The sequence below is a fragment of the Ranitomeya variabilis genome, chromosome 8 (genome assembly GCF_051348905.1).
Source record: "Ranitomeya variabilis isolate aRanVar5 chromosome 8, aRanVar5.hap1, whole genome shotgun sequence".
NCBI classification, from domain to species: domain Eukaryota; kingdom Metazoa; phylum Chordata; class Amphibia; order Anura; family Dendrobatidae; genus Ranitomeya; species Ranitomeya variabilis.
Window position 1 is genome coordinate 65,355,522 of NC_135239.1, and position 14,522 is coordinate 65,370,043.

A 14,522-nucleotide genomic window follows, 5' to 3' on the forward strand; every position below is an offset into this window, starting at 1 on the left:
GGACAATACAGATTACTTGATATGATTACAATTATTTTACAGGCAACATAAATAGGCACTGAAGCCACCCAAAAACAATTAATTACTGGATTATTCATTTTTTTTAGAACCAACACAAATATAATGAGTTGTGAAAGCAGAACCCTGATTAGCCGGTCATAATTCAGCATTGTCAGTTTTGTCCTGCCACTGTCTAATCTTGAACAAATCTATTGTAACCGTTGACTTGAAATGTCTTCACAGCTCCTGCAAAGGTCATTTCCAAATTTCTAAAGCAGACTTATTCTATCTAACTATATTTGTTTTCTACTGTAAGGAATTCGGCATATTAAAGAAGTGGCATGCCAAAAATGCTATGCAAAACATAAACAGAAAAGCAATGATAATTGACTTTTCATGCTCAAAGGGTTATTGTGTGAGTCCAACAGGAGGCCTGACTTTTCTGACCTTCAGGAAGATTTTTTTCCCCTCTATGTTTTGTTAGTAATCGAGAAAAAGGAAGGAGAGAAAGCTAATAACGGAGGAATTCTTTGCAGTTGTTGGAGGTGGGGATTTGAAATCGCTCTGCTTGGTTAACCTATTGCCAAGCTTCTGTTGGGCTCATACAAAGGCACATTGTCCTATTCCATGGGGCTCACGCAGACCATGCACATAGCTCCAGAAGGATACTCTCAATGTTTGAGCTCTAATTCAGTGTGGCACTGCGTATGTTACACCTCCGCTTTATTACCGGGCTTTCATTTACACAAATCAAGGTGAAATCACGTCTGATTTAATGTCCCACAGCTTCTTGGATTAATTTCTACTGTAAAATATTCTTCAGCTTTGCAATTCGGCAGAAAAAATATATACCCCCAATAAGAAAAAGTAACCCAAAACTACAGAATAAAGCATTTCTCCAATATTACCAGTACAGACAAACTACTACAAACTTAAAATGATATTCTAGGACTACAATATATCAATACAATAGATCATCAGTTCCCGATCCCCAGGAATCCAACTGATCATCAAGAAAAGGTGGCCATGACATTCCCCTTGTATCGTGAATTCAGACATTGCAGGTTATGCTTTCAATAGTCCGAGGGATATGCCATCAATATCCGATTGCTGAGGGTGCGACCCTGCCAAAAAACAGAACATTTTGTATCCAGGCACAACAACTTCTCCAGCTATGGCCGGGGCCACACGGGCATTTACTGGTGCTCCTCACAAAATTAGAATATCATCAAAAAGTTATTTGATTTCAGTTCTTCAATACAAAAAGTGAAACTCATATATTATTATATAGAGTCATTGCAAACAGAGTGATCTATTTCAAGTGTTTATTTCTGTTAATGTTGATGATTATGGCTTACAGCCAATGACAACCCAAAAGTCATTATGACGCACTCACGGTCGATGGTTGTGGCTATTCTTTGCCCGCCGCCTCCTCTATGCCCACAATTGTGTCCTTCTGGTTTGATTGATGTGGATGATGCATCCTATGTCATCCACACAACGCACAGGCCTGCGCAGGAGCACTTTGTTATCCTACCATCAGAGGGTGCACGACACATGACTTTACTCTGTAGGGCAGAGCATAGAGGAGGCAACGGGCAAAGACCAATAACACCCATCATATAGGACAGGGCCAATTCGCACACGGTGCACGAGATTTGTAAATAATATTTTTTGGCTATACAGGGGAAGTTGGGGCTTATATAAAGATTTATGGACTGTGGTACAAGAAGCGTTAAAAGGTGGTGGCCTTAGCTCATATTGGGAAAACCTGCCGACAGGTGGCCTTTAAACATGCTCCATTGCACCCATCAATTCAGTAAGCTGAACTGGACATTTGTGCTATTATCTGAATGATTTCATCAGTTAGATAAAGGACGCGATAATTGGTTAGTGTGCTCTTGGTTTAGCGGGAGCACGTTACACAGCTGAATCAATGCCTGCACCTACAGCCTCATCCACACAGAGCTGAAGAGCCGAGGGAGTCAAAGTGACGCTCCATAGTTATAAAAAAATAATACCCAAAGCAAAAGTATTTATAAATAAATCCCTAAACATCTTTATATAGTAAATCACACTTATTTTTTATTTAAAGGGAATCTGTCACCTCAATTTAGCCCTATAAGCTGCGGCTGGATGTTGGCTTACCTTTTACGCCCTGAGCTGATGTTTTTACTGATATTATTTTGGGGTGGATACAATGTTTTTATCGCCTTTTATTGAATTGTATTGCATGTTGCGATGAAAAAAAACCGTAATTCTGGAGCTTTGACTTTTTCTCGTTACTATGTTTACCGATCAGATTAATTTATTTTATATTTCGATATACTGGACATTACTGAACCCAGCAATACCAAATATGTGTTTTTATTGTTTTATTTTAATGGGGGAAAGGGTGGGGGTGATTTGAAGTTTTGTGTTTTGTTTTTTTAATATTTTTAAAACCTTTTTTTTTTACTTTTTACTATATTTTATGGTGCCCTTAGAAGACTTGAAGGTGTGATTGTCCAATCACCTATGCTATACATAAACAGGACTTTAGTATTGTTATGTGTACCAAAAATCATGATCTCTTATGAACGCCGGCCACGGGTCAGTGTTCACAAGAAGATCGTGTTGACAGGCACGGGGTCTTCAACAGATGCCCTTTTGTCCTGGCATCCAGCCGTGGCTGTTAGAGGCACTTGATGGCTGCTTAAGTCAGCCATCAATTTTGGGGAAAGATGCGGGTTCAGAGTATGAGCCCACATCAAAGGCAGGAACACGGCCAATGACGTAAATATAGATATATACATACACATCGGTCATGAAGGGGTTAATATGGCCGCAGCCTTGTTACACTGACTGAAACCTGTACTAGTATGTTTATAGGACAAGTGCAGTAGGAACCTCCCCCTTTCTTCATGACCTCATATTGCAGATAGCAGTAGTGCACAGGTAAGAAGAGGGTGCTTACATTACTGTCCACCCTTTCTTTCTGACAGAATACTAAATATGACAGGGATGCTGAGGTAAGAAAAAAATGCTTACACTTCTCTCCACCCTATCTATTTGATCTAATACTGGAGATAACAGGGGCGCTGACGTAAGGATGGTCTGTTCACACAACTGCCTACCCTGTTTTTCTGATCAAATGCTGGAAAAATGTATAATAATAATAATAATAATGATAAAAAAAGACCAAATGTGCTGAGGTAAGAAGAGGCTGCTCATACTGCTGTCCAGCCCTGTCTATCTGATCTAATACCGGAGATATGAGGGGTGGTGAGATAAGAAGAGGCTGCTCACACAGCTGTCCACCCTGTCTATCTGATCTAATACTGGAGATATCATGAGTGCTTAGGTAAGAAGAGGCTGCTCACACCGCTGTCCAGTACTGTCTATCTGATGTAATACTGGAGATACCAGGGGTGCTGTGGTAAGAAGAGGCTGCTCACACCGCTGCTCAGCCCTGTCTATCTGATGTAATACTGGAGATACCAGGTGTGCAGTGGTAAGAAGAGGCAGTAGAATAGATAGGGCCAGGTTCACTACTATAGCATTACATAATGTAGGGAGGTGCAATACCCAGTAGTAAGAGTGATGAGCAAGGAAGGAGAAGAAAGCACTACTGTAAGGTATGCACACTACAGCAAGAAGTTAGATGAAAAAAGTGATCTTTATTGGCACACAATACAATAGTGACTTTAAAACATAAGTAAAAACAGATTGGTACAACCGCTCAAGCCTCTTAGTGGGTGATTCATATGAAATCCGGACATGTTGGATGTATACAGTATATGTCACAAATCATGTGTGAAACAAGCTCATGGTCCCAAATGAATGATAACCAGAGCTTTCTGGGATCTATCCAACATTAGAAATCAAGACCTATAAGCATTTGCACTTATGATATATCCCTATAAAAACACACATGTTCCAAGGACCCGGATGAAGGACTAGGACCCTAATGCTGTAAGCTGTGGCATTAGTGAGAACCCCTATAAAATGAATGTCATAGTTGACAAAAACCCAGACAATAATGGGCCGTGCTAAATGCCAAGATGCACTGAAAAGTAACAAATGGCCCCATGGCCAATATGACTGAGGCAAATGCAACCAGAATAACACGGTACTGCAGGGGGCAAAATGCCACAAGGAAAGGAGTCCTGGCAAGTGGGGACAAGTGTAGAGGACCCGAACGTGGCCCCACGCATATCGCCGTAACAAGTTCGGCTTCGTCAGGGTAAGAAGAGGCTGCTCACACTGCTGTCCAACCCGTCTATCTGATCTAATATGGGAGATAAATACCAGGGATGCTGAGGTAAGAAGAGGCTGCTAACATTGCTGTCCACAATGTCTATCTGATCTAATAGTGGAGATACCAAACATGCTGAAATAAGAAGAGGCTGCTCACACTGCTGTCCAACATGCCTTTGTAATCTAATACATGGAGATCAAGGTGCTGAAATAAGACGAGGCCACTTACATTGCCGTTTACCATGTTTCTGAATGCTAAGTCACTACTGTGACCTGAAAATAACCTACAGAATATATTGTCAAGTTATCTCCAGGTTACATCAGCAGAGATGCACATGCACACAGGCACCTGCTTGGTTAATTGGTTGCTGTCAGTTTAACAGAATGGCAGCCATTTGAATTCCTGAGTGATTATTCCTGCCTATTCCTCGTCCCAACACTTCCATCAGGAGGTGTGAATTGATTACTGTTGGTGAAGTTCAACCTTAGTCCTAGAAAAATCTTTCAAAGAGGTCTCCTAATTTTATGTCTTTAACGTTGTAAACAAAAATGTTTTGCAATTTTCTGAAATACTTTGAGCTTCAATTTCTTAAGTTATAGGGTATATCCAGGACTTTACAAGAAACAAAAAATGTATCTAAGCACTAACAGGCAGGTAATTGCAACTTATCTGCCTGTTGTACACGGCGCCCTTCTCCCCCAGCACAGAGTGGTTACAGATCGCTCCTGCCGGGGACTCAGCTGCAGTTAAGAAACGGGGATCCGGCTGTCAATCAGAATGACCCTGGAAGTCCTGCCCCATCTACAGAGCGAACAGGAAAAGAAGCCTCCGTTCTGTAGACGTGGCGTCAGCAGAGGATTCTGAATCCCCGGCAGGAGCAACTGTGACTGCTCTGGGCAGGGGAAGAACGGCGCCGTGCACAACAGGCAGGTAAGCTATAATTACCTGCCTGTTAGTGCTTAGGTAGATTTTTTTTTTGCAAAGTCCCGAATATACCCTTCAGCTATCAGTTAATGCAAATATTCTTATTTACATCAAGGAGGTGAAAAATGGTCTGCATAGACCTAGTGCATGACATGATTCTTTTTTACAGTTGTATCCAGCCTAGGCCAAATTTGGTTAGTTAGGCTCTGTTCACATCTGCATGTGTAGCTCTGTTGGCCTATGTCGCTGATTCTGTCTAAAATACCAGACAAAATAGATCACAATTCTGCGCTATTTTACCTGGTAAGTTGACGGACTACATGAAAAAATTTTGATGGACCCCATTACAGTTTTTGGGGTCCGTCAGGGTCATTGGTGTCCATCTTGATGGAGCAAAGCTATGGAAATGTGAGCACAGCCTTAAAGGGGTTGTCCAGTCTATATGGCTGGAGATCACTGAATTGTGACTGTGCCACTGATGCACAAATCTCCTCTCCCGATAGTTTATTATTATAATGTATCAGTGTAGATGGAATATTGTAGTCTGTCGACTGTTTACTTTGCAGATAATTGCCCTGGGTGCAGCAAACTCGTTTACTCCCTGAGACTTGTATGGGTGCATGTAATCTGATCATCGGATGCACCGGCAGCATGCTGCAATTGTTTTCTTCAGTGATGAGCGAACGTGCTCGGATAAGGCGCTAGCGAACAGGCAATCCCTGAATGTGTTGAGGCTATCGAACAGCTGCGAGACGTGCTGCCGAGGGGACTTGAACATATTTTTCAAGCACGCCGAAGTCACTCGGTTATCACCCAAGCATGCTCGGATAACTCCTCATCACTAGTTTTCTTGTGCCAAATTGGCAAGAGAAATAAAGCGCTAGTCGGCACTGCCTCATAGTATGATATTGGGCCGAGTGCTATCTGAGAAAACATTGGCGAGCACTCGGCCTTGATGTATGGTCGTGTGAGCGAGTCCTTAAGGGATGATCAGTGTTGATGGCCACACAGTCAATACTCCGACAATCTGCAATGACCAATGGTCGCAGCACCGCCGCACTGTCTGATCCCACCCTTATAAAATCAGTTATTGTTAAGGGAGTCCACAGACACAGAGAAAATGGTTTAAAATAAGTTACAATACAGCATTTAAATAAAAATAATGTGCACTCTGAAATACCAGAATTTAAGTCATAATAACCAAAAAAAAACCAGTAAGACTCTGTACATGCACTTTACATGGAAATGATTTCCGACTTAATGATATATGGTCGCATGGCCTAGTTATAGCATTCCAGAAAAGGGTCTCAGCGGGAGAAATGTAAGGGGGTGTGAAGGGGGTGAAATAACTCTATTTTAAAAGCACAGAGGAATGACAGAAAGGCCCGAGAAGAACATGTTCTTGTGTGAGAGAGACACCTAATACTCCAACAGGAACTATAGCAATAAGTGCTCGGTTTGGGAAGAATTAGTGGGATAAACCGCTATAACGAGAGAAAGGAATGTGACATTTCAGAACAGACTTCCTAATAACTCTGCGGATTATCTTATCACAAGTCATTTACGCTGAGTCCCCTGCGCCAATCTCTAATGTATATTCTCCGTCTGCCTTTGTCTATGAGTACAGAAGTTACACAGCTTTTTGTAGATCGGTTCATTTATATGATTCAGAATAATAATTGCTTTAACACAGGGGTAAGGTTTTCTAATCAGGATGTAATGATGGTAAAAACTCCTGCTGTCCTAGAAAGGAGGGTGAGTAATTCAATGGGTGTTCCTAGAAATAAAATTCCTAACCCCTGGCATCATGGGCTTACAATCTGCCATCTAAGTAAATTGCATCTGAAGATTTGTAGGAAATGCTATCTGTAGTATAGCTATGTATGTACTGCAGACCCCTCAATGGTGGCGTACGTAGAATTCTCCAGGTAAAATAGGAGCTGATCTACAACACTCGACAGCGGCCACTAAACATTGGATGGAGCGGTGCAGTACAGCACATTCAGTGCTTTTATATGGCTGCCGCGAGAGTTAATGGCAAGTGGCGGACCCCCTAAGGCCATCAATATAAATCATCAATATTATGTGACAAGAGAAACTTTTACAAGTAAGAATTATCACTGATCATTATATTTTTTTATAGGAAACAAAGATGTGATATATTTTTTTGTATTCTTTACTTTGTACTACTGCAAGCTGAGGCAGATTGGTATTTTTCTCACTATTGTGTGTTACCTGGGAACACTTGGTGGAGCACGCGATGGCCGAGAAGAGAATTGTGGTGGCATCAGATCGTTAATACAAGGTAAAAAATCTTGGCCGGAAAGTCCAGGTGGTGTTCCATGCTCAGAGTCCGGAGATAAGCCTGCTTGTCCTGGAAAAGAGCCTGACAGTGAAGGAGATAGCTTTACTGTCGGAGCATGGCGATCACAACTTCTCTGAGATGTTGGACTTGACGATGGAGAACTAAAAATGAAATGCAAATAAGAATTTAATTATTACATTAATTATTTTGATGTAGCCCATCACATAACTTATCATTATCAGTTAAAATAGTACAACTAGAATTGCTGAAACCCCACTGAAAAGGCCATATTCATCATAGTGTCTACTTCAAATTTATCCGGGAGGAAATACCATAGAGCGTATACTCAACCAGAGGACATCTCACAGAATTATGTATAGTTAGTCAGAATGTTAATAAAAAAAGTCCAAAAATCGAAATTGTTTGGTTTTCTAAATATAGCAGTAAAACAGTCCATTGGATGGCCAATTTCATATGAGTGTAAGGGTATGTGCACATGATGTCTTTTTCAAACAGGTCCGCTCTGAAGTCCGAATGTAAATGCATTAAAAGGGGTTATCCAGGACTATGTAAATGTTTCACCTGCCCATTCTCCTCGGCACAGACCTGTGCTGGCACAGAGTGATCACTGACCTCTCTTGCCAGCAATTCTGCAGGTTCTGCCAATGTCATTTCGACAGCAGTGGCTTCTCTTCCTCTCTGCTCTTTTGACAGAGCATGACTGCCGATGTCATGCTGATTAACAAGTTTGTTCCTCACTTCAGAACACCCCTTCCACTGAGCAGCCAGAAAAAGAAGAAGAGCTGCTCTGTTGATGTGTAGCAGATGAATTGCAGGCAGGAGCGGTCAGTGATAGTACTGTGACAGTGTCAGGTACAACAAGCAGGCAGTTGCTAACATGCAGTTAGTTAGTAGGTAGTTGCTAATACACTACTCACAAAAGTTGTAAAAATAGTAAAAAGTTCACACCACAGTGATATTTTATCATGAAAGAAGGGCATTTAAGTTGAAGCATGCTGTCCTGTCTCCACATAAGGCGAATGGAGGTGTAGCTGATTGATAAGATGCTGTGAGATTTTTTTTTCCCTACTTCCGTATCTAAGGTGAGAAGCATACAGGACCAGCGTAGACTCAGCGTTCATAGCCTTGCATGAACAGCGTGGGTACAATCCAAGTCGTTGATGTTGGTTACTGCAGATCAGAAATTGATAACCTCATGAGCTTAGCACAAGTGATCCCTGTCTCACAACAAGTCTGGCTATAAAATGGCTGCCTAAAGCAAGTGACCCACCAATTGCCATGTGAAATCATGTCCACTTTGATCCAACTTAATTGGTAAAAGGAAAAGCGAGCGGTAAGCAAATACTGGCCAGCAGAGATAATACATTTAGCGGGTGACAAACAAGGACAGAATTTATATTTCTAAGATTTCTAAGATATTCAAACTGAACAGTTAAATAGTAATTATCTCTGGGGGAACAGTACACATGCATTGGTGATTTTCTCATCTTAAGCAATTAATTGAAACAAAAGCCAACAACAGTGGTAGATGTACCACAACAAAAATGTCAGTGCTTCAATAAATGGTCATTTGGCCTGAGGCATCAATTACAGCTTGACAACGATATTGCATGCTGTTCACAAGTTGAGTTAATTTCTGCTGAGGCATGGCATCCCGCTCTTGTTGAAGGCTGGCCCTCAGGTTTTTGAGGTTCTGGGGTACAGAGTTACGAGCTTCCACACGGCGACTCCACTAATCCCATAGGTTTTCTATGGGATTCAGGTCAGGAGAAAGAGCAGACCACTCCATTTGAGGTTTCTTAGTCTCCACAGCCAATCTCTAATGTTGTGACCTCGATGAGCTTGAGCATTGTTATCCATGAAGATGAAATTAGACCTCTTATGTTCGTACAGAGGCACAATGACTTCATTAATGATGTTATTCCAGTAGTAGGGACTTGTCACTGTACCATTCACTAAGTGTAGGGCAGTTCTGTATTGTCTGGGCACACCTGCCCATACTAACCCCACCACCAAAGGCTCGTCTAGTGACAACAGTGGCTGATACATAGCGCTCTCCTTGATGTCTCCAAAATCATCGGCGGCCATCATTTCTGCTCAGCGTGAATTTACTTTCATCAGTGAACAGCACTGAGGACCACTGGTCCCTTGTCCAGCGTAGATGCTCCCTGGCTCATAAATGACAATAATGCCTGTGCCTGGTGGTGTTTCAGGTACCCTTGCAGGTCATCTAGCACGCAGACCACACTGATGTACAGTATACTGTTTTGATGTCTGACGTGACACTTGGATGCCTCTCACCTCCCTTAAATGTGCCTGGAGTTGTGTGACATTCATCATCCGGTTCTGAAGGGCATTGTTCACAATGCAGCAGTAATCAGTATGGGATGTGGCCAAAGGACTTCCACTTCTCTGCCTTTCTGTGACTCTTCCAGTCTCCCGATATTTCTGTTGCAACCTGCTGATAACTCTGTGACACTAAGCTCAGTGGACACTATTGTCTGAGATCATCCTGCTTGAAGCCTTACAATGGCGAGGTACTGTAGATCAATTGATAGGTGTCGGCTTGGTCTCATGTTGTCAAAATGTGAATGGCATGATGAGGTGGACTATTTAAATACCATTTTTAATTGAACCCTGACATTTACTGGCCGATTCATGGATCAAACACCTTTTGTGAAATTTGTCATAACGTTCCTTTTTAGAGAACAGCAAGTGGCGCAAAAAGTACTGAAACATTGAACAGTTGGACCTGGGCATTCATAAGTTTAGAAAAAATCACAATAAATTCACCTGAAAAAATTAGAGTGGAATTTTAGGTTCATCGTAAAATTTCCCCGAAAGCCAAATATCCCTAACTTTTTGTGAGTAGTTTATGTGCAGTCTTTTGAGTCTTTTGACCACTTCAGGTTTCTGAAGATGCCAATTGGTTAAAATAAGTTAGCTAACTATTCTCATGGAATTTTCTTCGTGGAAGATGCTTTATACTTTATGATACAAGACAATGGAAAAACTCAAAAGATGCCTGGAAGATTCCCGAGCATCTTTTTGAGGCTTTTGCAAGAATTTTTTTGCTTCGTTTTTTTAATTGTTGATTGTAACGGCAATCTGTAAAGTGCTAGTAAAAAAAGATACCACAAACGTACTCTAAAAAAAAGGCCAGCAGTGAAAAATATTGCAAAAGCAATTAGGAAATAACCAAAAAAGCTAAATAAAAAGATACTACAGGATTACTAAACACCAGAGAAAAGCAGCATTTCCTCAACTCAACGGGTTCACCCACCTAAAAAAAATGTTGTGTGCACATAACCCTAAGTAAGGTACATTTTTGGGTCTGTATTGCTGCTGCATCACCCAAAACTCCTAGAACTCGATAGTGATCCAAGCTTTGTTTAGCAGTGCCATGTGGGGGAGAATGGGTGTTATAGCATTAGGATAGGCTCTTACTGTACATCTGGGTGCAATATGCCAGTCTATGGAAGCACTTCAATGACCAAGAAATTGCTTCTGGTGGTTTCCAGGACTGCAGGTTTTTATTGCAAACCTATTTATTCTGCTGGCAGCTGGAACAGGGCAAAATTGGTATAAACTAAATTAGCTGCATTATTTTATGTATGTGCGTTTAGTATATTATTCTTGTATAAGCAGGCAGCTTTAACTTGTGAGTATGACTTTTAGCGTTCGACTATATTTCCATACATCTGTCCGGCTTATATAAATTTGCTTCCCATGCCATTTACTAACCAACAATTTTAGCAAGCTGTCTAGCAGATACACATGGTATATGGAGTATTTTAGGAAACCAGACAAGCATGGTAAATCAGTGATCCAACAAAAAGTCAATAGGGGTAAATGCAATTCTGTAAATCACTGACTTTTATTTATGGACTGATATAATACTTATGGTAGACATTCTGAAGACCTAGGATTAGGAATTGTTAGGTCTATAAGACAGGGTACAACTCCATAAAAGCAAAACATCCTAAACTACACTCATGCAATAAGTTAGAGAGGCCAAAAAGGCTGCAGGTAGACCCCGGTAAAGCCTTCCTTCTGGCTTGTGTAATATCTTCTAATTATAAGCCTTCCATTAACAATGTTCTGTACCAATGAAACTGCATCCAGGAACTGTCCTCCGGAGACGACACTGGGGTGAAACCGACGTATGTGCTGTTATTGCTGATAATCTGCTTAGCTTCTGCTGCAGCACTGTCGATCTTCATCATGTCATCTTGCTTTTGAGCTTGCTCAGAGGAGTCCTCCATCAAAATGTTTTGGTCCTCGGAAGAGCACAAGTGAGCCAGTAGCTCGGCACGTATGAATTTTCTTACCTGTAAATGAGCATAATATATTCAGACGTGATTTCTTCTGCAGATTCCAGAGATATATATATATATATATATATATATATATATATATATATATATATATATATATATATATATATATTAGTATTGGAAGAAGATATATAATATTATATATCTATATATATATATTAATATTAGTAAATGGTTATGTTTTTCTGGGGAAAATTCAACAGATAAATTAGCGTTACATGGGTTAGCCAACTTTTGAAATGAAAAAAAATGAAAATGTAATACACAATGTCCAGTCATCCACTAATATGAACCAGAAGCTACAGCATTTCCCTCTTTTTTTGTATACAATTGGTCATCGTGTGACTCTGCAGTCATTCATTTGCCTGAGTAGCCACGTGCAATTACTACAGGCATTTTCATTTACAGATACAGTAGGAGCCATGATGCCGGTAGCATATCCATGACGGCAGAGGCCACTGATTGGCTGCAGAGAACTGATGACAGCCTCTGCTAAGCAAAGACAGGGGGAGACAGAAGATTTCCCACTGATTATCCAGTGGCGCACTCAAGAAGATCTCTGCACAATCATGCGGCGCCATCTCGCTAGAGAAAAAAAATTGTCTCCACTAAGATGACGCCAGCAGCGCCTGCGCAGCAGCATCTATTGGCGACCCGATCGATGCTACTGCGCAGCCATCTTGCTAGAGGAAAGAAAAAATTGTCTCCACCAAGATGGCGCCATCTGCGCCTGTGCAGTACTACTATCAGATCGCCAATAAACGCTACTGCGCAGGCGCAATTTTGAGACAGAATTTTTTTTATTAATTAATTTATTTATACCAGCAAATAAAAGAATTAAATGCACATTATAGATGCGATCATGCTGCAGCGCAGGCGCTGCCTGTTGAAGGTGATTTTTTTCCCAAGATATATAATATTCAATATGTAAAATAGGGGGCAGGTCAGTGAGGGATCAGTGTAAAAAACCTTGCGGTAATGGATCAATAATATGACTGAAAGTTATAGTACATCAATGTGAAAATACACAGAATCCATACCAGACGGGGGTGAGCATTAAATATATCGTTTATTAGAAAAAAATAATTTTTAAATAAATCATTCAAGGGAGACAACAGTGAAAAGTGAGCCCTGTAGTGGCCGCTCTTGAGTATTACTGTGTTCCACCTCGTACATCCGTTACATGCAGGTGGAGCAGATTTAATATAAGTACACAGTCTTCCATATAATATTTATAGTAAAATATGACTTACCACAGAAGGTTTGAAGGGGAAGATTTGGATAAACATGGTGACCAGTGCAAATGAGTACAGCATCAAAGATGGTTGATTTTTGTGTTCCTTCATGATCTGTAACAACATCCCATTGTCCTGTTATGGCAAAGTCTGGTCTTTTCTGTATATGGACCACAGCTGTCTAACAGGAAAATTGGTGTTACTACTGACGAAGCCAAGGCGGTGAAACGCGCGTCGAGGCTCTCTGTTTCCTGTTTGCACGCCCACACCCTGCTGCCGCGATGTCTCAAGGTACTAGTACTCAGCCAAGCCTGGCATAACTTTTATTAGGTTTACCTTGTATTTTATCTCATGTTGCAGCAATCCAGGATTCTAGATATTCAGTGTGATTATTATTAGTTTATTTATCTGCTACCCTCTACAAGGCTCCACTGATATTATGCTGGTCATATTTATGGCACCGATGCTTCAGGTGTTGCGGGCTTTACAGCAGTGATATTTTTGCTATCTTGCAGCGCATTTTTATAACATCTGATGCGCTAATCTTTTTAGCTGTTATTGCTCACTTTTCACTGTTGTCTCCCTTGAATGATTTATTTAAAAAAAAAATTTCTAAATTTTTTTTTCTAATAAACTATATATTTAATGCTCACGGGGGTCTGGTATGGATTCTGCGTATTTTCACATTGATGTACTATAACTTTCAGTCATATTATTGATCCATTACCGTGAGGTTTTTTCGGTTTATATGTGTTGGCTTGTGGGGGATACCCTCTGGTAGCTCTGAGGATTGCTTTGTAGGTTCATCAGTGAGGGATCAGTGACCTGTCGGAAGCGATACTGATGAATACCTAATCAGAGCACCACATGAAGACCCCCCACAGGCCGCCCCGGGGCACAAGCATATTATTAACTCAAAACTGAAAATAAAGATTAAACAACAACCACAAGACAGATTTCATCAACCAAGGTATAATTTTAATCAGTATAAAGGCGCCAACCTGACAGTGTCTGTAGGGTACTGTCCACAATTCTGCTGACAGGTTTCCTTTAAGCCAGGGCTGGGCAAACTGCGGCCCGCGGGCCACATCTAGCCCTTTGCCTGTGCCTGTCCAGCCCGTAGACAGGCTAGAATGAATGCTCCAGCAGTGACAGCTCTCTGGAGTGTGCAGGTCCAGTAGCAATTCAGCGTGTAGTGAGGGGTCTGAGGAGGCTGGAGAGGAGGCGGAATGGCCATGGACTGCAGCAAGTATAAGGTTTCGGGGGGGGCAGAGAGGAGGTGGAGCGGCCATGTACTGCAGCAAGCATAAGGTTTCAGGGGGGAAGAGAGGAGGCGGAGCGGCCATGGACTGCAGCAAGCATAAGGTTTCAGGGGGGCAGAGAGGAAGCGGAGCGGCCATGGACTGCAGCAAACAAGGTTTCGGGGAGGGCAGAGAGGAGGTGGAGCGGCCATGGACTGC

The 14,522-nt window shown here is 41.5% G+C and overlaps 1 protein-coding gene across 2 annotated transcripts in view; it reads right to left on the bottom strand.

The window, feature by feature from the left end:
* DNM3 (dynamin 3) overlaps window positions 1-14,522 on the bottom strand; it is a 499,914-nt gene that overhangs the window by 44,775 nt on the left and 440,617 nt on the right. Inside the window, exons 15-17 of one of the 2 annotated variants that reach the window (XM_077277661.1) lie at window positions 13,081-13,176; window positions 11,598-11,821; window positions 7,400-7,630 (exon numbers count right to left, since the gene is read on the bottom strand). In XM_077277661.1, coding sequence (XP_077133776.1) covers window positions 7,400-7,630; window positions 11,598-11,821; window positions 13,081-13,176 — 551 coding nt within the window. The remainder of the gene's footprint in view (window positions 1-7,399; window positions 7,631-11,597; window positions 11,822-13,080; window positions 13,177-14,522) is intronic. The other variant, XM_077277662.1, reaches the window with a different exon arrangement.